The sequence below is a fragment of the Sorex araneus genome, chromosome 1, assembly GCF_027595985.1.
Source record: "Sorex araneus isolate mSorAra2 chromosome 1, mSorAra2.pri, whole genome shotgun sequence".
Classification (NCBI taxonomy): Eukaryota; Metazoa; Chordata; class Mammalia; order Eulipotyphla; family Soricidae; genus Sorex; species Sorex araneus.
In genome coordinates, this window is record NC_073302.1 from 420,536,578 (window position 1) to 420,561,669 (window position 25,092).

General features: G+C 37.7%; 1 protein-coding gene across 8 annotated transcripts in view; it reads right to left on the bottom strand.

Moving 5' to 3' along the window:
- Positions 1 to 934: 934 nt before the first annotated feature.
- CADPS2 (calcium dependent secretion activator 2) overlaps positions 935 to 25,092 on the bottom strand; it is a 541,525-nt gene continuing 517,367 nt past the window's right edge. For all 8 annotated transcript variants that reach the window (XM_004602056.2, XM_012935474.2, XM_055143028.1 and 5 more), the window contains 2 exons: positions 7,035 to 7,139; positions 935 to 1,902 (listed from right to left, as the gene is read on the bottom strand). In XM_004602056.2, the coding sequence (XP_004602113.2) occupies positions 1,732 to 1,902; positions 7,035 to 7,139 (276 nt within the window). In that variant the 3' untranslated portion in view covers positions 935 to 1,731. The remainder of the gene's footprint in view (positions 1,903 to 7,034; positions 7,140 to 25,092) is intronic.

Genomic DNA, 25,092 nt, shown 5'->3' on the forward strand with positions numbered 1-25,092 from the left:
AAAAAAGCTAAAGTATTGGCCATAGAATGAAAATATGGATAAAGTTTTAGGGGAAAAAAAGGCCTTTAAACAGTACTAGTTTGTCAGTCTCTAATCCAGGAAAAGGAGAAAAATTCATGTTTCTCTGTGTTACAGCATTTCTTTATCTCTAGGTCCCAGAAATAGAGCCAAAATAGGAGTAAATGCCAATTATGGATATAAACGGTTTTTGTGGGTTAGTCTGAGTACCTAGCCATCATGTAGCATCACAGGAGAATGAATTTGGAGGCTCAAGAACTTGTTTCAGTTCTAAAGTTGCAGAACTTTAGTAACTTCAGGGTAATAAATTCAGGGTAATTACCATATTTTACACTTACTTCATTTAAAAATTATTTTTGTGGGACACAAGCAAGTGATGGTACAAGTTATGGTATATGCTGCCTTGCATGTAGCTGACTGGGGTTCAATCCCTAGGATCCCATACAATCCCTAATCACTCCCCAATCCCCCTTCAGGAATGATCCTTGAGCACAGAAACAGGAGTAAGCTCTGAGCACCACTGGGTATGACCCTTATCCCCCCAAACCAAATTACCTGTGAATGCTCTAGTACAACATGCCATCATATTTGGTTGATACAAAATCAAAATTTCATATGGAAATTACAATGCTGACTACTATTATTTATCTTTCAAAAGTTTAGCAAGAAAACACTTAGGAAGAAGAAATAATTGCTAAGTCAATTGCTAGTTCCTTTACTAGCAATAGTAGTTAACATAGCTATTGTTAATAATGCACACTAAGTGAGAATGTAACTATTACTTTGCTATGGAAATAGATTATTGTACTAATTATAACAATTGTCTGTGTCTACTAAGTGCAGTATTAATATGCTTTACTCAATTAATAAGAAAACAAAATAAAAAGCCAAACAAAAAGAAAAACAGGGAGTCAAGTTGTTGGGATGTTTGAAATAACTGCAAACATCTTTTACACATTTAATCTCTAATAAATACAACTCTAATAAATACAGAAATAGTTATGACAACCAAATGGATTTTTATTGCCTGCAAGCGGTTACACTTATAAACAGAACATGGTATGTTGATGACATATACTCATTACCCCACATTTTGAAATTTTTTAATACTTGAGAGAAGGAATGTTGAGAATGGAACAAGATACAAGGCCATTGGATAATCTAGTCTAAATTTGGGTTTGGCAGTCCTGTAAGCCAAGGAATATTCCTGCAGACCAATTCAGAGTACTAAGAACCAAGGTTAAAGTTTTTATACACATCACAACAATGACAAATTAACTACAAAACAAACCTTGCACATAAATGATAAATTGTTTGGGGGGACACGCCATGTTAACAAGGATACAATAGAGCTAATGCAATAATAAGAAGTGGCTTTTTCTCACAATGTTGTATTATGAGAAACACATCTCACTTCACATAGGACACTTGATGTGATTACAGGAAAAAAAAAGTCACATCGTTTCAAAGAAAAAAAAAAGCATATTCCAAGTACAGAGTCAAAGCTCATTTTAGGTCAAGCTACACAAAAGCAGCTATCTTTTAAAAAAGGGAAAACCACACTTTGCATATTTTTCTCTCTAACTCTGCTGCCAGATATACTTTAGAAAATGTCGGATGAAATACAAGCATTTGGTCCAAACAACATTACAAGGACAAGGTACAAAATCAACAATGTTAAGGTCCTCTTTCCTTCCACAGAGTTGTGTATTGTCAGTCTTCTTCTTCATCGCTGTCTTTCATTGTAATGCCCTGAAGTCCTCCTCCTTCAGAAACAGAAGCGGTGGCTTCCTCTACTGTTAAACGCCTGTGCAGCGTATCGTAGGTCTTACTGTTCAGAGTGCCCTCCAACACGCCCTGCAATCGGAAGTCCCTGTAGGTTTTCTGGAGGAAGAGAACATTTGCTTAGATAATATCCATTTTTATCTGTTTGGACATATGTATTGTGTGGCAAGGCAGATATGCCTATGTATTTATACTCAAATGGCATTTCACAAGTGGACAGTCCACTAAAGATTGTAGCTGCCCATGTCAATCGTTTTGTTGAGGTGTGAAAAGAGGAAACTTGCTTAGTGCTATTTAAATTATAATCACTGAGTACATCAAAAAGTTGTGACTGTCAGATGACAAAAAAGGGTATACCCCTTTTTTATGTACTACTACTTACATAGATTTTACTACTTAAATAATTTGTAATGAAGACAAGATCTCTTGGAGAGCCCGGCAAGCCACCGAGAGTATTGAGCCCGCAAGGCAGAGCCTGGCAAGCTACCCGTGCGTATTGGATATGCCAAAAACAGTAACGATAAGTCTTTCAATGAGAGATGTTACTGGTGCCCACTCGAACAAATCAATGAGCAAGGGGATGACAGATTTCCAGACAGAAGACAAGATATGTGCTTTTTTATGAAAGAATTTTTCAATAGCATCTTTGCCTTAATACTAAAAAATATATGTAGCATTTTATAAACATTTTTTAATAATGGGATGAGGGGAGATATATGGAGGAAGAAGAAGAATACTTTTATCAGAAAAATAAGTATACATTTTCAACATTTGTCTTTTAAAACATTTATATGTACCACTGGATAAAAGTGTGTACACATCTAAATGTCTGCTTGAATTTTTATCCTTTCCTTTTGAAAGTCCCTTGGAATGTGAAGTGTCAAATGCTGTCACAAAGTTTGATGTTTGGGTCACACCTGGTGCTGTTCAGGTCTTACTCCTGATGTTTGTACTCAGGGATCATTCCTGGTGGGGTTCAGGGGACCATGTGATACTGGGGATCTAACTCGGGTTGCCAGCTTGCAAAGCTTGCCTGTTATGAAAGTTTTTGATTTTATATAGAATACTCAGCTATCTAACTTTATTAGCAAACAAGTGATCAGAGGAGCTATATGACAGGTATTCCTGCAACCTCCCTCTCTTTTTGGAATTCATAAAATGTTGTTGGTAGTTGAACATCCTCTGTGGATTTTAATGTCTTTTAGGATTAGCACCTGCTCAGTTGATTTTCCTTTCTTCATGTAAGAATGGCAACTGGGGCCCAGAATGATTGTACAGTGGTCAGGGCACATGCCTTGCATGTGGGAAGACCAAGGTGTGATTCCCTGGTACCACATATGACTCCAAAATATATCAGCTGTAGTCTCTAAGGTCTGAGCATTGTTGGGTGTGGCACTGGAGATCTCTGAGCATCACTAGGGTCCCCCACTGGTAATTCTCAGCGCCCTGGAGCCCAGAAGTACTGACCTGAGTGGCTGAAAATCACTGAAAATGTCTCTCCCTGACTCCCCTGGGTATATCTTGTGAGGTTCACCTTTCAAAAGCAATTGACTTAAGGGGGCTAATTTTAATATTTTTTCAGTTTTAAGGTATTTTGGGAGTGCTCAGGAGTCACATGGAACTCGGGGGACACATGGGATGACAGGGATTGAATACAAGCCCACTGCATGCAAAGTGCCTACCTGCTGTACTATCACTCTGATCCCCAATTTTTAAATATCTGGGGAGGGGCCACCCCTGCTGGTTCTCAGGGCTGCTTCCAACTTGGTGCTTGGGAGTTACTCCCTGCAGTGCTCCATAGCAATGTGGTACATACATGCAAAGCCTGTGATCCAGCCTGTTGAATTCTCTCTCCAGTCCCCATTTTAAGGGCTTTTAAATATCCTATAGCCATGATGGAAAGCATAAATGGCTCATCTATTTTAATTATTTATGGATTCTCTTTGCCCCGTCCAAAATAAATTATTCTTATGTTAAAACCCTGCAAATTATTTCTTAGTCCTAAATCATTTGTGAAAATTTTCCTGAACTTTTCTTCCTTAGCGAACAAGATAAATGAGCCAAGAAGTGTCAAAATGTCTTTGCTGGGGAGAGTTGACTTCACATTACTCTGGATGTCATCTTGGTTGCCAAGAACATAATAGATGGACCATTATCGTGAGGAGTGAGTATTATATTGTCAGAATTGGGGAGCTTGAATCCTGAACAGAAAGCACCACCGTGCTAGAACATGCAGGCTGAAATCAAGTGACCTGGGTTGAAGCAGAGACGGCCTCTGCCTCTGCACCTTCCCTGGTCGCACAGGTGCTATCTGATAGCCTTTAAAATGAATTGGGAATTGATCACTGTGCACATCACCATATAGGTTCTGAAGAATAATAAACATATGTATGAGATTTAAGTCTTCATTCAGAGTAGAAAAAATAATTAGAATACTAAGTTAATTCATCCTGATTTTCAAACTGAAAACAATCATTTTAAATGAAATTAAGAAAGTACTCTGGTTTGGGCTGGAGCGACAGCACAGGGGATAGGGAGTTTGCCGTGCACACAGCTGACCTGGGTTCAGTTCCTCTCAGAGAGCTCTTGGCAAGCTACCGAGAGTATCCCACCCGCAGGGCAGAGCTGTGGCACATTCAATATGCCAAAAACAGTAACAACAAGACTCACAATGGAGACGTTACTGGTGCCCGCTTGAACAAATTGATGTACAACAGGACGACAGAGTGACAGTGCTACAGTGTTATTCTGGTTTGATTAATTGTATCAGCTCGAGAGAACATTGGTTGAGTCTTAGGACCTACTTATAAAAAGCAAAACAAAGAAGTCAAGGGGCTAGAGTGATAGCACAGCGGGTAGGGCATTTGCTTTGCACGCAACCAACCCAGGTTCAATTCCCAGCATCCCACATGGTCCCCCAAGCACTGCCAGGAGTTATTCCTGAGTGCAGAGCCAGGAGTTAACCCCTGTGCATCACCAGGTGTGATGCCAAAAAATCAAAAACAAACAAAAAAAGAGAAGTCAAGCATTCATGAAGCTTACTTTCATATTTATCAGTCTTGAGTATTGATTAACCATATGAAAATGGATAAAAATGGACACAGTGGTTTGGTGTACAACAAATATCACCATGGAACCCATTAAATTTTGTTTTCTGTTAAAATATTCACTGGTGCTTGAACGCTACTGTAATGACATGGTGATAAGATAAAGGCAGTAATTTTGAAAGAAACAACTAAGTAAGAATTAGAAATTTTACTCAAGAACAGACCTTAAAAACCAACTTATACCATTGGACTGACCATGTGATTCTTATATCCTAAGCACCGTAGCTATTAGCCTGAAAATCTGGCCAATTGTAAGGGTATAAAGCTAATGCAACATTACTCATAGTATAGACTATAACCTTAATGTATATGGTTAGGAGGTAAACACAAATTATCCCTTTTTTCCTTTTATGAAAACAAACTTCAACTGTTTTTCAAAGCTCTCCAAGTCACATTGATACTAAGAATACTAAGAGAAACTAAGGCAAATAATAATAATAGATTAGTCAGCTTTCAGGTTCTTTGTGAAAATAGGAATTGTTCTGAATCAAAGGTACTAATCCCCTGAAAGGTAATGTTTTTAATAGTATTAAAAATTGGTGGGTGGTGATAATTTCACTTGTTACTTATGACTAATCCTGGTTGTTATTATTGTGTTATTATAGATCTGGTCCTGCGTCCTAATAGATTTGTTGAGAGCCGATTTTAAAACAGAACTTTCTTATTAGTGGGCCTTCAAATCTGTGAAAAAACAGTATATCTATGGCACAAAGGAATTTGCATTCTAATTCGATTGCAGAAATCAAGAGAATAATGGAAATATCCTCTGACAGCAGAGTGGATCTCAACTTTAATACCCATCACAATCATATAACAGGTTTGCTAATACATAGATTTCTGCTCCTAGATTTCTGGTTCAGTAGGTCTGGTGTAGGGTTCAATAATTTGCATGTTAAGGGTGGTGGATGTAGCTCAGTGGTAGATACCACTTCCTCGAATGTGAGAGGGACTGGATTTAATGTCCAGAAATTAAAAAAAAAAAACCCTCCTCCTCCACCCACCCATGTATAACAATTTTCTAGGTGTGCTGAAAGTGTGAAGTCAAGGACTAATACTTCTGATGGGGCCGGAGAGATAGTCACAGTGGCTATGATGCTTGCCTTGCATGCTTCAGACCCGCTTTCAATCCCTGCTACACTATATGGACCCTCAACCCCCTGAGCACAGACCAGGGAGTAAGCCGTGAGCACACAAATGATGTTTTTGATCAAGAATTTTCTTTTCAAATTTCGGTTTTTCGGCCACACCTGGCAATGCTTTGGTCTGGGATCACTCCTGTCTCTGTACTCAGGGATCATGCCAGGTGGTGTTCAGCAGACCATATGTGGTCCAGTTGATAGAACTGGGGTTGGCCATATACATGGCAAGTGTCTTAACCCTAGATAGAGTCATGTTTTAAACAATAAGATAGGATTTATCCCAATTTTAAGAAAAAGTTATTCTTAGGATTCATTTTGTCCTTCCACTAGAACTTACAGGGAGTGAAAAATCATGTCGAATACGTGTAATTTTTAAACATTCTTACTCAGAAATATATGTGTTATTATATATTCTCTTGAAGAGCCAAAGTTAAAAACCACCTTGCTGAACTGACAGGACTTCTGTTAGTAGATCTAGATGCTCTCCCACACTCAAACTGATTATCTCTTACATATAAAAGAAAGGGAATGCTTAGAGAAGAATCAGGAAGGTGACTTTACATCTGAATATAACAGAATTACAGATAATCTCCTTATCCTTAGCAAGAACAAATCAAAAACGACCCTCATAACAATATCTGATGCTAGTAAATATGAAGAAAATATTTTATGAAAAGCATTTTTATACTTCAGAAAGTTAATACAAAATTATTGTAGACACACTAGATTCAGAAAAGGTGATAGTGGCATTATGTATATTATCTTAAAAGGCAATTACTTGGTAAAATATCATTTACTAGTGCAAAAAATTTATATTTAGTCACCGAGGCAGAAATGGAAGTGAGCAGTAGCATATCAAAAATGATGGTTTTAAAGTACTGGCATCGGTTTTGTTATATAAAATATGATTTTCTGATTTGTCGATAGCTTGCCAGTATTCTTTGGAGCTAGGTGGGCAATTTACATCTAAACACATTTTGTTTACCTTCACAATCTTGATGAGAGTCTTCAGTTGGTAAATATGAAGCTGAAGATCCAATCTATCAGCCAACCACACGCAAATGACTTTCATGGAATTGCTGTACCATTGCTGGAAAGAAGGATGGGGTAGAGGGGAGGAGAACAAAAAGAAAACAGCCTCTGCAGCATTCATTTAACAGATTCGGTAATGAGGGGGTAATGAAACACTCTGAAATGACCACAAATCAGCACTTGAAGTCAATACTGCTATAATTTCCTGTTAACAGAATTGTATGTTTTGTAGGAAAATCTGTTAAGTTGACCTAGGCTGTTCTTTACGTGAATTAACATTACAGTCTTTCAGCTGTAACACATTCATGGGAAACTGTTTTTGCACTTGCAGCCTAGTGGCCTGCTTTGTAATTTGTAGGTAACAATAGGTACTAAATACATGTTATGGGGCTGAATGGACTGTAAAACAGCAGGGGAAAAACAACAGGTAAATTATTTTCAGAGGGAAATTTTCTATTAGCTTAAATGCTATACACACACAAAATAAAATGGAGATATTCTTCAAAAATATATGTAGCCAATATCTACAAATAACTTAAAAAAAGAGATATGCCAAAAACCAAACAAATCTACAGCTTATTCATTAGCAACCCTCTGCCACACCTTTATCTACTATTAGTTAATTATTTGTCAAGAGCTTTTAAGTTCCCCAGATGAGGGGTTGAGATCTTAAGGAGGAACGTTATTAGGATGGATTCTTGAGTGTCAAATCAGAAACCCACTGACCAAAGGAATCATCTGTTTTATTCTGCAAGATTTTTTGAGGGTTGGTGTTTTTTTTTTCTGTTTATTGGAAGTCTTTTAAAGGGAAAAGTGAAATTCCTCTCTATTGTAATTTTCTGTTCTGCATAGTGTTACAAATACAGTAAAAGGAAACATTTTTCTTTTTTAAAAAGGCAAGCTGCCATATTAGTGGAGACCTTTTATTTTTGAGAGATTTGGTGTCTATACACCAGACTAGGTTTACATAAATTCTACAAAAACAATACATCTATTGATTCAGATATCAATGTACACTCAGTATTTAGAAAACAACCAGACTTTTGGAAAGAGGTGTTTTGCGTCTTGTTTGTATACAGAAACATAGCTATGACCACAAATGTTTGTGCATATATTCTCTGGTATTCAAAAATGGAAAAATTATTTTCTTGACAAAAGCAAACAGTAAAATCAAGTTCTGATATAAATTGCAAGTGATATAAATCTGAAATTTATCTGAACTTGTGATAACATATACTAAAATTTTATATAAGATGGTATTTTAAGCAAAACTGTAAGTGCATTTGTTTAGTATTTCATCACACATTTCTATTTCAAGTATTCTGATACATAGAGATATAAATTAAAATGAATAACTGGTTTACCAAATACTATACCAAGTGAATGAACATTTAAGTTTCTAAACACGGGATAGACTGATGTACTAAAAAATATTTTTCATGTACCCAATTTTACTCCTTGTTACTTGATTTTCAAGACATGTAAAAAGATCAAAAATGTTTTATAAAATGAGACACATACTTCTAAACTATTTAAAAAAACATTAACTGCTAGTGAATTCAGTATTCCAGCGGACAAGTTAAATCTCAGAATCTTTTAATTTTGTTATTTGAAATTATTACAGCTTAATGTGTTGAGTTCTATTTTAACACAAGCAAGTACTCAAAAGTATTTGGTGATATTTTCTAAATGAAAATCTTCACCACACTATTTTCTAGATAATGTGAAATTTAAAATGTAGTGAAATGGATATGATTTGAATTAAGATGTTTCTGCAGAATATATTTTTTCATTTGAGCATACAAAATATGATTTATTATATAATGCCTAGCATATTAGTCTAATCCATCTGTTAGACTATTCAGTCAGATAAATAATAGAGTAAACAGAACAAATTTGAGGGAAAAGAAAATACTTCCTTAAAATTACTTGATATGCATCTTTTTGTTCTTAAAAGATTCTCATAATTTAAAATTAATTTAACTTCATTTTTCTATTACATATAAATGATAGTTTTCATTAAGTGATAATCAAAAGGACTTCTAATGTAACAAAGAAAGTTATTATTCCTTAACACAATGACAAAACTATAATTTTAGCAAAAATAATTCAGAAATAATATTATCTTAGAGATCCTCTAAAAAGAGGTATAAGAGAACTACTGGTATGTAAAACTCTTAGTTACCATACTCTTACTTTAAAGTTAAGCAAGTTATTCCATAGGAAAAATTCTATAGAAAAGTTATTCTATAGGTAAGAATGCTGATATTTTGATTCCCAAGTCAAAGAATTTAAAGAATTTCAGCTAAATCAAATAAATAATTTAGAAAGCAGCAGTTTAGCTCCGAGTTTATGTTGCTACTAAAATGGGCTAACAAAAAAACCAATTAGAAAGGCTTCTTTCCTGTATATCATGACTCCCATGATAAAACAAGCAAACCAACTAACCGGCAAGTAGAAATTACTAGTACTTTACAATTTCTGCTGCTGGAACTGCTATATTCATTTCTGAGGCACTATCATATAGTAGATCTGATTGTTTCCAACTTGGGAGAGAAAAAGAGTCAAAGGTAGGTGAACATCATTCTGCCTTCTCTCCAGACCTGACGACCTTTCCAAATCAAAGGGAGAAAAATGCTTGAAAGGGGAGAATGCACAGTAAAAGCCTGAATTTAGAAGAAATCCTTTCATTTTATGGAAGTTAATTTTGTAAAACAACTTGGTTGACTATTCACTTTTCCTTTCAGGAGGTCACCACGAAGGGGTTCTGTTGCTTGCACTGAAGTCATGGGTATGGCATTGCCACTCTATTCTTTGGTGTGCTCAGAAATCAAGCAGTAAGTGTATATTCATTCCTCCCCCCACAACCCCCAAGCAATCCATGACAGCAGCCTACCACTTTAACAAAAAATATGGGTTTTTTTTCTCCCTTTCTTGTGGTTCATTCAACTCCTGTAAGGGCATGCATTACTCACTTCATTTTCTTGAGATTTCTCTTTTAAAGCAAAAATAAAAGAAAAGGAAAGGCTAGGGTTGACTCTGTGAGACCCCTGTATTTATTCACACTTATTGTGCATGACTGTAGACTGGTAAATCATATTAGCAGCCCGTCTCCCCATCAAGCTGCTACTTGCTTTCCAGCCCTGGGAAGGTTCAACAAATCAACAGGAGCACGGAAAACAGAACATCAGTCTAATCTAGTGTTTAAGGTGAAGTTTTCAAACCCAATCTAAGAAGATCTTTAGAGCAAGCAACAAGCTGAAGGGCTCAGAAGGTGGTATTGACAATGAAAGAGTGTTGAAATATTGAGAAGCGCAGCACTTGTGCATTTTTAATAACAAGAGGGTCAACAAGGACACAGCTCCCTCAGTGCCAGGAGTTGCCACTGACTATGGAAATTGCCACACCAGGGCTATAAACGCTTGCAGTTCATCAGCTTTCTTAAACAGTTCATCAGCTTTCTTAAACACCCTGAACCCCCTCAGTGGACCTTTAGTCTTGAATTAACAAACCAAAGCAATGAAAGAGGGTGCAGTCTGAATGGCTGGCATTGATCCCCAACTGTGTCAGCACTGCTACAGGCCCTGAAAAACTCTCTCCATTGTCAATAGAAATTGACAAACCTTCTCTCCTAAATAGTGCAGCTGAGCCGGGCGGGATCCACGCAGCTGTAAAGGGCTCTGCTCTTGGGGCCCGGGAGCACTAACAATGGAACAAGCATGAGCTCTTTGTCAGTCCCAGACTCGGCAATTTTCTAACAAGGATTAAAGTTGTTTCTCTGCGGTGCTGGCGAAAAGAGATTTAGCAACATACCGTGCTTTCTTCATGCAAGTTAAAGAGAAGTAGTTAAGGAATTTCATTATTCTGGTGACTAGTGGAAATACAAAACAAATATATTAAATACACACATCTCCCTTTTCTGCCTAATTCATAACATTTTGAGGATGATGCGATTAGATATCACCCGGCCTGGAAACAAGCACTTCACTTTTATTTTGGAAGTTTTATTTTTTAAAAAGTCCAGCTGCTTGCCACCCGGAATGAGGTCTCAATACATACTAATGCACAATGCCTTTAGACCCTCTGTGGCTGATATTCCTAAATCTGACTCAGAGACCACATAGGGTTTACATATCACGGCTACTTCAAGCAAATGATTTCTGTCAGAATGTGGCTTCTGATGATGATGACCTGGTAAAAATAACTGCTTGGCTGGGGAACAAATCTGTGATATATTTTTCTACTTAAGTGTTTAGCTTCTTATTGATTATGAATTGCCAGCATCTAGTTGATATATTTTCATTCTTTATAAGTATGCTCATCTCAATAGGCCAACAACAGGAAAAATAAACTCAACACTTTTTAGTGTATGAAGATAGGGAATGGCTAAATATCCGTAGTATGAACGCATTTCTTCCTTTTTTTTTCAAAGATGATGTCTGTTCGGTACCAGAGTTCAGTTGCTGTGTTCAAATGAAATAACATCTAAAAATAAATCTCACCATGCAATATGTACTTTTTAAGCACTAAGTTAAGTGGAAAAAATACTTTGAAATGCTGAGAGTTTTGATACGTTTGATAAATATAAGCCACCTTTTAGGATCATTTTGGAGCTTCAGAGAATAACAAACTACATAGAAATATTAGTACCCTACAGTCTCACCAGTTTGTTAAAAAGTAAATATAATTTTTTATATTTTGTGTTTCCTTTGCCAACACTGCATCATTTTATTTAATACAAACTCAATTTACGCTTTGTAAATTTATGGATCAATCACTTCCCACTTTGAAATATAAGGGCAAAATTTATATTAATAATAAATTAGATACACTAATTCCAACATTTTCTCCCTCTATTCAGAATACTTTCTTGAAACAATCTTACTTGGTTCTACAAAGTGGAATTCTCAAATACAAAATTTGTGAAAATTTCCCGTCTAAATTTTTTGTTGATGTGGGACTAAGGGCTCTATTTAAGGAAAACTGAAACCAGACTATTAGGTTAAACATAGAGGAAGTGGTCACCCAACCCACACCTATCAACATTCCCAGGGAGACTCAGGAAGCTCATAGGGGAAGGAACCATCTGGACATGGCCAGCACTGAGGCGGTGGATCAAGTAGAAAGAGCATCTCTGTGAAATCTGTGAGGGTTTAAGCTACTATTTCCTTGACTTAGCCTATAACTTGATGCCTCAGTCTTCTTGCCTGTAATACGAAGACAAGTATATAAAGTTAGCTTTAAAGCACTAATCTTTAAAATACTTTTAACTAAGGCTAGCAACTTTCAGTGGAAAGGGCACATGTAGAAACTAAAACACGAGTCTTATAAAAATGACTGAAGGGTAAAGCCAAAGTTTCATGAATTTTTAAAGATTCTTCCCAAACACAGCTTTGTTCTTTTTTTTTTCTGGCTTTTTGGGTCACACCTGGCAATGCACAGGGGTTACTCCTGGCTCACGCACTCAGGAATGACGCCTGGTGGTGCTGGGGGGACCATATGGGATGCTGGGAATTGAACCTGGGTTGGCCGAGTGCAAGGCAAAGGCCCTACCTGCTGTGCTATCGCTGTACCCCCACAGCTTTGTCCCTAAAGGGTTTCGAAACTATTAGCTTTTATTTTTATTTTAATGAACACATTCTATGTTCAATAAAGTGAAGACGTATTATAAAATTAAAAAATGCCACAGAAGTATAGTGAGTGAAAGATTATATTATAAAGAACCATGAGGTATTATTACCTTATATATCATCTTGTGATTATTTTTATTAAGTTATATAAAAGGAACTTCTTTTATTTTTCAATCTTCATTGACCTGTTAAGGGGCATTTTAAAATTAAGGGGCAAGTTAAAATTTTAATTCTTACAACCACCTTAATGAGGTATTATCATTCCAATTTTATTTATGTTATTGGGGGGGGGTGCTTGTTTGTGGGCCACACTGGGTGATCTCAGGGCTTACTTCTGGCTCTATGCTTGTCACAGATCACTCCTGGCCATGCTCAGGGAACCATAAGTGGTGGCCGTGATTGAACCCAGGTCTGTTGCATGCAAGGCAAGTGACCTCTCTACTGTACTCTTTCCAGTCCTCACCCCATTCTGTATATGTGGAAACTGAGCTTATATATATATATATATATATATATATATATATATATATATATATATATATATATATATATAAAGAAAAGTGAGTTTATTTATTTATTTATCTTTGTTTTTTGGGTCACACCCAGTGATGCTCAGGGGTTACTCCTGGCTTTGCACTCAGGAATTACTTCTGGCAGTGCTCGTGGGACCACATGGGATGCCGGGGATCGAACCCGGGTCAGCTGCATGCAAGGCAAATGCCCTACCTGCTGTGCTATAGCTCCGGCCCCAAAGTGAGTTTATTTTAAATAATTTATTCAAGTTTATATATCAAGCATAAGTGCAAGGATGAGACAGAATAATGTTCTGAGACTGCTCAGAATAACCATAACTAGTAGGTTATTTCATTGCCTTTGAGAAAAGCCTGGAGTTTGGCTCCATCAAACTGTTCTTCTTTTTCTTCTTTACGAGTAGTTTGATGCTTCTATTAGTAAAACCAACAACAAAATTAACAGCAGAAACGAAGTCAAAACCACCACCTCTAGCATTCCTGGTGGTTTCTGATTGCCACTGCAGCACAGGATTGCAAGTAATGCAGGAGAAGTTTATGATTGCCAGGATGCCCGTTACATTTTCTTGCAAGTAAATATGGTCCATCTTTCCAACGACAAAGGTATTCAAAACTCAATAATACATCTGATGGAAATAATTTTTTCCATTATTAAAATAAATCAGACTTATTCTGTGGATAAATAATCAAATGGCTCTAATGCTATGCATCTCTCACAGTCTTAAGTAATTTTATTTTATTTTATTTATTTATTTTTTGCTTTTTGGGTCACACCCAGCAATGCTCAGGGGTCAATCCTGGCTCTGCACTCAGGAATTACCCCTGGCCGTGCTCAGGGGACCATATGGGATGCTGGGAATCGAACCCGGGTCCACTGCGTGCAAGGCAAATGCCCTACCTGCTGTGCTATCACTCCAGCCCTTCTTAAGTCATTTTAAAGGTCCTCTAAATACATAGACCCAGGAAGATTGGGAAGAGCTTTTATTGATGCAACATAGAAGAAAGATCCTTGTTTTATTCCTGAGGCCTCGTAATCTATAGATGTTGCTTTCTCTCTATTTTTTAAAAATACAGGAAAAAAAGATCCATTTAACTTCTTATTCCTTTTGTGTTCAACAGACCACATTTGGGAGTGATTTGTATTTTGCGACTATAAGGAAGTTTGCAAAGGAGAGTTCAAGAGCATCATGAAGTCTATCAAGAAGATTGAAATCCAAAAAGTACTAAGTTATGAAGCTGGGGAGTTTTGCATCTAATATGGACCTAAAAAGACCTGCTGAACAGTACAAAACATTTTGACTTTTGGAGCTTCAGCTTCATACTCTTTCAGAAAATACATGATTATAATGACCAGGATGTTTCTAGATAAACTAGATCCACTTATATTACAAAATAGAATAAGTTACATAATAATAATAGGATAAAGTCCATAAACTGGGAGTTACCTGAATTATTTTCAAGCTCATTCTCATTACTAATTCATTAATCCAAAATTTCTCATTCCAAACTGTCCGGAAAGTAACACTGAACTAACTTGACTGTTCCGATACCGCATGTAAAGCATTAAAATCAGTAGTTAAAATGTGAATTATTGTTAAATAGAAAAAACCTATTTTGTGACTCTTTTCTTGTGCTAACAGTAATTATAAAGTGAAAATTTCAAATAGTCAGTGGTTACCTTGCTCCTACACAAATTTTGGAATGTACACTGCTTTGGCTAATTTTTATATTAAAATGACTAATGAATGGTTTGGCTAAATCCAGTGGTCAGTTCGGTAATTCTAGGGTACATACCAATGTGAGGGCGCAGGCATAGAAATGATTCATTTGGATAATATGACCTTTTGATATGTTTCAATGATTCATTTTGGATACAACATAATTTTTTTTGGAGGGGGCCAATAGTAGAATTAAAGTAAGATTCCTGGGGCTGGAGAGATAGCACAGTGGGTAGGGCATTTGCCTTGCACGCGGCCGACCCGGGTTCAAATCCCAGCATCCCATATGGTCCCCTGAGCATGGCCAGGGGTAATTCCTGAGTGCAGAGCCAGGAGTAATGCCTGTGCATCACCAGGTGTGACCCAAAAAGCAAAAAATAAATAAATAAATAAAATATTTTAAAAAAATAAAGTAAGATTCCTGGGATTGTTAGCTGTGATAAAACTTTTTTCAGTTTTTTTTTTTATTGGATCACCATGAGATACATTACAAACTTTCATGATTACATTTCAGTCTTACAACAATCAACCACCCATCCTTTTACCAGTGCGCATTTTCCACCACCCATGTTCCCAGTGTCCCTCCTGGCATTCCCACTCCAACCCACACCCTGCCTCTGTGGCAGGTACATTCCTTCTTACTCTCTAATTTTGGTGTTTATGATTTGGAATATAAATACTAAGAGGCTATCATGTTTGGTCTTTAGTCTACTTTTAGCACACGTCTCCCATTCCGAGTGATCCCTCCAGCCATCATTTACTTGGTGGTCCCTTCTCCATACCAACTGTCTTTTCCCCCAGCACATGAGGCTAGCTTCCAATCCATGGAGTGATCCTCCTGGCCCTTAAGAGAGATAAAACTTTTTGAAATAAATATTAATCTTAGATTAGTAGGACATTTTCTTTTAATACAAAAAGATAAAATCATTCAAAATGACTTCTTTGAATGGTCTGCAAAAATTGGAATGAATAGCTATCTTTTGTCTCCAGCTCATAACGTACTTGCACAGGAATGGTCTATAGCTCTGGGAAATGTTGAGTCTCTCTATATCTTTGGTTTCTAGGCATGTAATCCTTAATCTGGATTTATATCGCTGATCTTGTTTCCCTGGTCAGATCCACAATGGCTTTTAAGATTCAGTCCAATCATTATTTCTGCTCTAAAGCCAACACTGCCTATCCCCTGATGGAAAGATATAGAAAAGACACCGTCATATGATCTGCTTCCTAGAACTCTGTGTCTATAAACTACATATGCCTCAACAGACTATATACACAAGGCAGCAATCATGTTTTAAACACGTAAAAATATAAACTGCAACGTATGTAACAATAGTAGGGCAGGATTTTGATAGAAAAAGGATAGAAGAATTTCAAAGCCAGGTTGTTGACTTGAATCCCATCTCATTAATAGAATAAAAATCATTTAACAGAGCTGAAAGTTGTAGAAGTGACAATGACATTTGGCTAAAGAAATTTAACATAAGACCAAATGGGAACTCACTATGTGACATTTGGTTTAATTTTTGGAGATCAAGGAGAAAATATGATAAATTTCTAATTCCCATGTCTCTATACATGGAGTTATGTACATATTCTTATATGTATGTGAAGTATGTACTCATACACAAAGCTATGGCAGGGGACCAGGAAGATGACTTAGAGGGCAGGCGAATGGGCTTTGCTTGGGTTTTATCCCTGGCACCGCATATTCCCTCAAGCCCCATTAGGAGCGACCCCCACACCATAAAAGAGTAGCCACTATGCACTGCTGGGTGAGGCCTCAAAACAAGCACATACAAATACAAAGGAGATATGATAGGCTGTATGTGTTCACTTGCTGATGTGTGCAAGTCTTAGACTGGCCCTTCAGGAATAGTCAGGGAGTGCTGCCTGCCCCTCAGGTGTCCAACAGTGTTGGACCCAATTCCTGGGAGAGATGAGGACTGAGGGAGCCTAATGGGGGTGTGGCTGGTAGTGTTCCCTATGCATTGTCCCCACTAGGTGTTATGTCCTGAGTGCCTACTGTATCTGTTCGCTTTGTGAGCATTTTGTTTTAAAGGCAGATTTATGTTGCTGTGTATGACACTGTTGACTTCAGTAGGGAGAAACAGGGCAACCATCTTTAGAAAATATATATCCAGCCTCTGGTACAGTGTATATTTTTAGAAAACGTCCAATAAATATGGCTGAAGAAATGATACATAGCAGGGGCTTCAATTTTCTATTTTAATTGGAATCCTACCAAGTCATTATGAGAGAGCTACCCAACTATGTGTGACAAAATCAATGCCTATGTTTTTTGGGGGGGAGGTAGAGCTGGGTGAGACACATCATACAGTGCTCAGGACCTACTCCTGGCTCTGTGCTCAGGGATCACTCCTGAAGGGGATTGGTGCTAAGGATTAAACCTGGGTCAGCCACATGCAAGGCAAATGCTCTACGAACTGTACTAGCACTCTGGCCCCCATAAGCTTTTAATCTATCACTTACCAACAAATTATTACACATAGTAAATGAGTGATAAAATGGATTTGTTTTCTAGATCTTCCTTATGCCTTTAAAACATTAATTGACATGATATTCTACATTGATAAATACATACACTGTATGCATATGTGAAAGAGGGTAAAGTTAATAAAATTATGGAGATCAGGTTTGTGAGATTATATAGAATGAAAGTATGGCAAAGTTATGAATTATAGTGAATAAAGAGAATCAGGACTTGAAAGAATCTTGTTCAGCCACATTCAAGTACTGCATCTTATTCCTGAGTCTAACCCTTAACCACCAAAGAGACTTTAAGTAGTTTCAAAGGACAGTCACACATACACAAAAGATGATTAAGGGACTAGCAATAGGGCCTATGAAGAAAAGTTAAACAAATAGGGATTATTTATTCTAAGGTAGACAAGAATGACAGGTACGTTAATAACAGTCTTCATATATAGGGAGGATTATTCTTCCCTAGAGGATGCTGGTACTTGCTTTTTGTTCTCCATTGAGAAGAGAGTTTGGGAAAGTGAGTTTAAAAGACAGCATGAAAAATTTAAGTGAGGCAGGACTTAGAACTTTATTTCACACACAAATATTTTGCCTGTAGTAAGATAGCAAAATTATCTAGGGCTAGGCTGAGAGTTAAAAAAAATAATAACAATAAAGGCTAGGATTTAGATGTTTTGAGGTTCCCTTGAACATTTTCTTTTATAGAATTCCCTTCAATGCATTTATAAACATCTCTGATGACTGCTTTACAATAGACTCTTCTTTACACAGATTTAAAAAAAATTATTAGACTTGGTGAATAGTGTGGCAATGTGGCTAGTATGGCTGTGGCAACTTGGGAAGGACACCAGCCGTGCCAATGGGGTGCAGGGAAGGCTTGCAGGGCAGTGGGTAGGGGAGGGGGAGTGGACTGGCAGAGGGGTGCACAAAAAAAGACATCACAGAAATTAGCCTTACAGCCATGGAAATGTCATGGGCTTCAGAAGCTTTGAAGAAGAGAGCAGTAGCTATCAGTTCTAAGCAAACATCATACTGGTCAACTGATGGAGATGCTAATCTCAGGGGAGGCCTGAGCAGATTCATTAATAAGTCACTTGTGACCAGTTTGAGTTCAAGCATGTAAAATCACCTTAGGAAAGCCAGAAAAATCAATCTGAGAAAGCAGTATGTCTAAAGCGCTGCCCAGGTAAAAGGGGGCATGGGTGGAATCAACGGTAATAACTTCAAATTCTGAATTTGTTGCTTGTCAAGAATTAAAAAAACTTTTAAAATATGATCCTAAAAGGCTCTTCTTATCAATGCAGGGACCACTGAGTCACTGTTTTGACTTTGGAGAAATGAATACAAATACACACGTGTGCATGTAAAATTCAGAAATACATTTCCAAAACAAACAAATAAAATAGTTTATATTCGTTCATTCAAAAAAACAATTTGAGCATTTCTAGAAGAGTTTAGATGACTGAGATATATTTATTTTTTCTACTAAAAAAAAAAACCCAACCCCCCAAAAAAACCCCCAAACAAACAAACAAACAAACAAACCAAAAAACAAGATCAAAACACAAAACTCAGATCGGTTCACATGTGAGATGAAAAAAAAAAAAATCTGAGTACAATTAAAGGTGAGTTAAGGCTCCCGTGGAAATCTAAAGAGCATCAGCAAATCCAAGCACTGCTCAGCTTTTGAATTGCTTTTCTACTTCTCAGTTCTTTTAAATGGTTTTCTATGGCAGGAACATTTTTCTTAATTAGTCACAGCTAATTAGTGTTCTGGCATAGACAAGTAATCAGAAATGTCAGAGCTGCAAGGCTACATCTCCCTAATCCTTTGATAATAATTTAGCCTCCTGGGAGGGCCCCAAGCTGTGGTAAGTAGTGACTGACAATAAGGCAAAATTAGGTGGGCAGCAGACCATTAGGATAGAAAAATAAAAAGCACTACCCAATCCTGCTGAGCACCATCAGGCAACTAACTGCACTGCCAGATGAGGTGCCTGTTTAAGCCTGTGTTGTTAATTAGCTGATTCTACCAGACCTGCCACATATGTCCAGGTGCCTCATGCAAAGATGTGTATTTCTGGGAATGTGCCAAATGACAATTGTGTTCCGTGATCACATTTCAAGAATATAAGTAAGAAGTCCGCATATTTCTTGAAGCTTCTTTTGAATTATCAAAGAAATAAGATCAACAAGCTACAATACATTTTCTTGTTGAGTTTCTTTTAGGCAATTAGGCACGCTCATCTCAAGTTTCTTAGGTTTTTAATTCGCCAACAGCTTAGATTCAAATGAGGGCCTTTGGCGGCTCGGAACTGCGTCTGGACTTGCCAGAGCTATTTTGGCACACACCATACATCAAAAGTAGATCATTTTTATAAATTCTTACACTTACAAATCATAACTTCACATTAAAATAAGAATTATTAGCTAAAATGAGCCAGACGGCTGTAATTTGAGAGCAAAGTTTTTCTGTTTTTTTTTTTTTTCTTTAAAGAACCGAATTGGAGGGTAAAAGAAAAAAGTCTAAGGAGCAGGCGTGGCATAGCCTTCCCAGAGGCAGACAATATACAGAGCATATTTGACTATGAATAGCTTAAAGGAAGTCAAACTACTTCAATGTGAGCCCAAATACTTTGGGCACAACAAAGCAGAAGTATCTACAACTAAACAACAACATCTGTAAAACAATGTGTTAAAAGGAGCTAAATAACACTGAGCAGTGACACAATCATTAATGAGAGGAATGAAATGCTTCTCCTATAACATATCACAGAAAGTTGGACATTTCCTCTACCTTTAGTACACGGTGAGGAAAAAAAGGGTAGGCACTGTGACAGTGTGTAGAAGTTAATAATCTCAACTAGCCTGTAGCACAACATTGAATTTACATCATGCCTCCTTTTCTTCTGACAGAAAAAAAAATGGTGACGGAATAGGAGTGATAACATTTAGTTTTGGACATTGACAGGAAAATCTTGATTGGAAATACCTGATCAATAGTTAAGGTTTGATTTTTGAATCGTTCTCTATAGAGACAAAACCAAAAGGAAAATAGAAAGGAATACTTAATTTATGTAGCCCACATAAGAGTTTTTTTTTTCCTTTTTACTTCTTTTACTTTTTGGGTCACACCTGGTGATGCTCAAGGGTTACTCCTGGCTCTGCGCTCAGGAATTACTCCTGGCAGTACTTGGGGACTGTATGAGATACTGGGAATCTAATATAGGTTGGCTGCATGCAAGGCATATGCCTTAGCTGCTATGCTATTAATTGCTCCTGTCCTGCCCACAAAGGAGTTTTTTTTTACCAGAGTCCAAGGTCCTGGAAAGACCCCAGGATCTTCCACAGGCATTTACACATAAATGTGGGGTGGAGGATCATAGCACAAGACTTGGGAACCAAGTAGTAGAATAGAGTGGACAGGGTAAGGAAATATGGTTAGAAGGGAAGCACCATTAGAAAAAGGTTGTGAATTGCTGGCCCCTGGTAACAAGTATCCCTTCATTTCAAAATGAAAGACCACTTCTAAGAAGAAAGCTGCCATTTGTAAACAAAGGCTCAAATGTGAGAGCCTATAACAGAATCACAGCAAACACAAGCAGGGTAAAGAAGTCTTCAGTCTTGATGGATTCAGCTTGTCTTCCTAGTATTGAAGGGACCCGTGAAGAAATTTACTTGAGGAAAAGGACTCAGTAAATGGTTATTTCTAACACAAACAATATTATGGAATGCCATATTACATTCTACTGATTGTAGCTAATGGGAGATTTACATGATAATTTGAATCTCTCAAGCCAAGAATAATGGCCCAGGGGCTGGAGCAATAGCACAGCGGGTAGGGTGTTTGCCTTGCACACTGCTGACCCGGGTCAATTCTTGGCATCACTTATGGTCCCCTGAGCACCATTAGGACTAATTTCTGAGTGCAAAGCCAGGAATAATCCCTGTGCATCACCGGGTGTGAGCCCGCCCTCTGCCCAAAAAAGAAGAATGGCCAAGAGAGGAAATGGGTTCAGTCCCTGGCATATCGTATGGTCTTCTGAGTACCATCAGGAGTAATTCCTGAGTGCAGAGCCAGCAGTAACCACTGATCAACACCAGGTATGGACCCAAAATAAAAACAAACAAATAAAAGAATAACTACTGGTCTTACCAAGAATCAGTAAATCTCACATCAAAAGTTTGGGCACTGGTGTGAGGAACTCAACTAAAAAATTCTGAGTATTTCCCTTTGTTTTTGGCAATTCAGAAACAAACAGGAACTCAGAAATAAAAATTAGTTTTGTGGGGCTGGAGTGATAGCACAGCGGGTCGGGTGTTTGCCTTGCATGCGGCTGACCCGGGTTCGAATCCCAGCATCCCATATGGTCCCCTGAGCACCACCAGGAGTAATTCCTGAGTGTAGAACCAGGAGTAACCCCTGTGCATCGCCAGGTGTGACCCAAAAAGCAAAAAAAAAAATTAGTTTTGTTCTGAGAATAATATTTACTTGCAATTATTTTTTATTTTTTTCTCTATTTAAATCTTACCCTGTCTTAAAAAGGCTACTGAACCCATTTTCATTATTTAAGTCAATTTTACTTAAAGTGCTTAATTTAGAGCTTATTTCTAGGAAGTTTCTTTACTTTCTTTCTTTTCAAAGAAAATCCTGAAAAAATTATTCTTTTATAAAAACAGTTTGGACGAATATAACTAATTAGCTATCATTTAAAGAATTACTTTTCATTTCACAAGGCAGCATAACAATTTAAAAAAAATCTCATTGAAATGAAGCTCCTCCACTATTAAATATTTAATCAGCTTATAACACAAGAGAATGTTTAATCTGCATGATTCACCAATTAAATACTTGCACCCTGATGTGTCTTCGGCAACATGAGAGCTAAAATGAGATTGTTTCAAAAGGACTCAAGATGGGGAATGCCTGATATAGGTACAAAGATACAAAGATTTAGGTAGGGAGGCCTAAATGTCTGTCCAGACATTTCATGTCTGTCCAGAAAAATCAGATGCCTTTCATTCAGCCCCCATCTGCCTTGGTTTTGTGATGTTCTTGGACACTAGGAAACGGTCACAGAAGGTGTTCTTGCGGTGGTTACTGGAGACATCAGCTTTCCACTTGTGATCTACTCCTACTTTGCAAAGCTCTCAAGGAATGTGCCCACCCTCTCTGCCACATGGGCACCTGTGGTTTTTTGTACTGTGTGTTCTGAAACCTGAGAGCACGGGGCTAAAACATCCGAAGAGGCACAAGAAAGGGAACTGGAGGATTAGAAAAGCTTTGTCAGACTTGAATATTGGAAGTAGACAAGTGGAAGATGGTTTTGACTTGACAAACGTCTTAAAAAGCCTACTGATCAAGATTATCTACATAATTAGGGGACGAGAGAGTGTCTACAAAACAGATAAACCCTTGGATGATGAAACCACTATCTTTCTACTGGCAGCCAAAATCCTTTTAGATTTATTATATCCAGATAAGGTGTATTTAATAAATTGAAGCAAAAAATGTTTTTGGAGGGATTGGGGATGGGGGTGGTGTTTGGGCCACACTTGGTGATACTCAGGGCTTACTCTTGGTTTTGAACTCAGGGATCACTTCTGGCAGGCTTGGGGGGCCATTTAGGGTGCTGGGGATCGAACTCAGTCAGCCACATGCAAGGCACATGCCTGGTCCCTCAATAAATACTTTTAACACATGGATTATAAACTCAGAATATTGTCTATGACCTTTTAAGAGGCAGAGGTAGCCTCTGCTGACCATATTCCAGTCACTCAGAAAGACTTAGCATGAATATGTAAGCTCCAATTATTTTTCGAAGTTTGAGTTTCAGTACAATTGTGAGACAACATGGCTAATTCTTTCCTAGTTTTCTCTCTATTGCATTTACTGTGAGATGCTTTTTTTTTTTCATTTGGCGTTCTCTCTCTCTCTTTCTCACACACACGTAAGAATTACTACTCTAGGATTCTCTAAGGAGACTCTGGGAGCCTTGAAGCAAGACTAACAAAGAATAACTCAGGAATTTTTATTACCATGCTAAACTTAAAAACTGAGCTAATTTAATTAATTAAAAATCTGGAAAGCATTTCAGAAATCAGCCAGAGTTCCAGAGCAACTTCTTCAATTTGTGCTTACTTCCCCCCTCTGAGTCTTAATCAGATGTCACCTGGCTTTGTGATCCTCACTCAGATAATGAGTGAGGAGCTGTGGCTGAAACCAAAATTTCTGAATCCTTGGGGTAGCCCTCTTCCCAAAATTGTTTCACCATTTCAACTTGTGTAAGTCTAAACTATGGCAGAGGCAGCATAAACTGTGAAATGAGAGACAGCTTTAAAGTCTGATTCACAACATCACAAATAACTTGCCATGCTCTGAGGAGGTAACTTAACCTGGAAATGGATCAAAGGGGAGGATGACCTGGATGTCACCCAGTGGTAGGGTGCACACAGTGTGAAGCTCTGGGCTTTGCACATCACTGTAAAAAAAAAAAAAAGTATGTGTGTGGTGGGGCGGGGGGAGGCAGAGGATGACAGGATGACACTAGCTCCAAAAGATTGGAACTGAGATAGTTTAAAGCAAACACACATTTCCTGGTACATGAGTACTTAGGGATTGCAAGAGGCACTAGTTAGCTATTATGCTTTAAAGAAAATGGAAACGTCCCTTAAACTCTGTTCCTTCAATTAATGTTTTTTATGGATCAGCACTTATTATTTTGGGGGAAGTAATTTATGCTTTTTATTGGGGGGTGAAGGAGGCACACCTGGATGCATCCAGGCATACTGATGGCTGTGTGCTCTGGGATCTACTCATGGCTATGATCAGGGGACCATATGAGGTGCTGGGAATTGAATTCAGGTCATTGTGTGTAAGGCAAATACCCCACCCAATGTATATTTTTATGGCAGGTTAGTTATTTATGCGTTAAGTATAGAATACTTTGTAAGTTTAAGTACTTATCGAGTGAAGCAGAATGCCTTGGTATATGCCTGAATATTAACATTGATTTTCAGAGAGTTGCTTAATATTTCAAGATCTGATTTAAAGTTTAAGAATGTACTATTTATGACCTTCCAGAAAATTATCACTTGTATCACTTGTCATCCCATTGCTCATCGATTTGCTCGAGTGGGCACCAGTAACATCTCTATTCATCCCTGTCGTATGCTAGTGTAGCCCAATGGTGTTGTCAGGAACACAAAGAGCATCAAACCTTTCCTTTAGGGTCTTGACAAAGAAGTCTGACCATCTTGTAGGTGGGCGGACATGCATTCTTTTGACATCCCTTGGAATTCAGTTGGTAACAACTCTAGTTCAGTCTCCAAATCACATTAGATGTCTGGCCATCTAATTTTCAACGCCTTGGCAAATGAGGAAGTGTCCCTGATTCTCAATTGTCAACGGAGTTTAGAACTCTGGATTCCTTCTCTCACTTGAGTGAAATGTGATATTCCAAGCATAGCTCTTTTGATTCTTCTTTGGGAGACCCAGATAGCATTCTTATCCTATTTTCGTAGGGCCCAGGTCTTTTTTAAATTTTTTTTTTATTATTGGATCACCATGTGGAAAGTTACAAAGCTTTCAGGCTTAAGTCTCATTTACATAATGCTCGAACACCCAT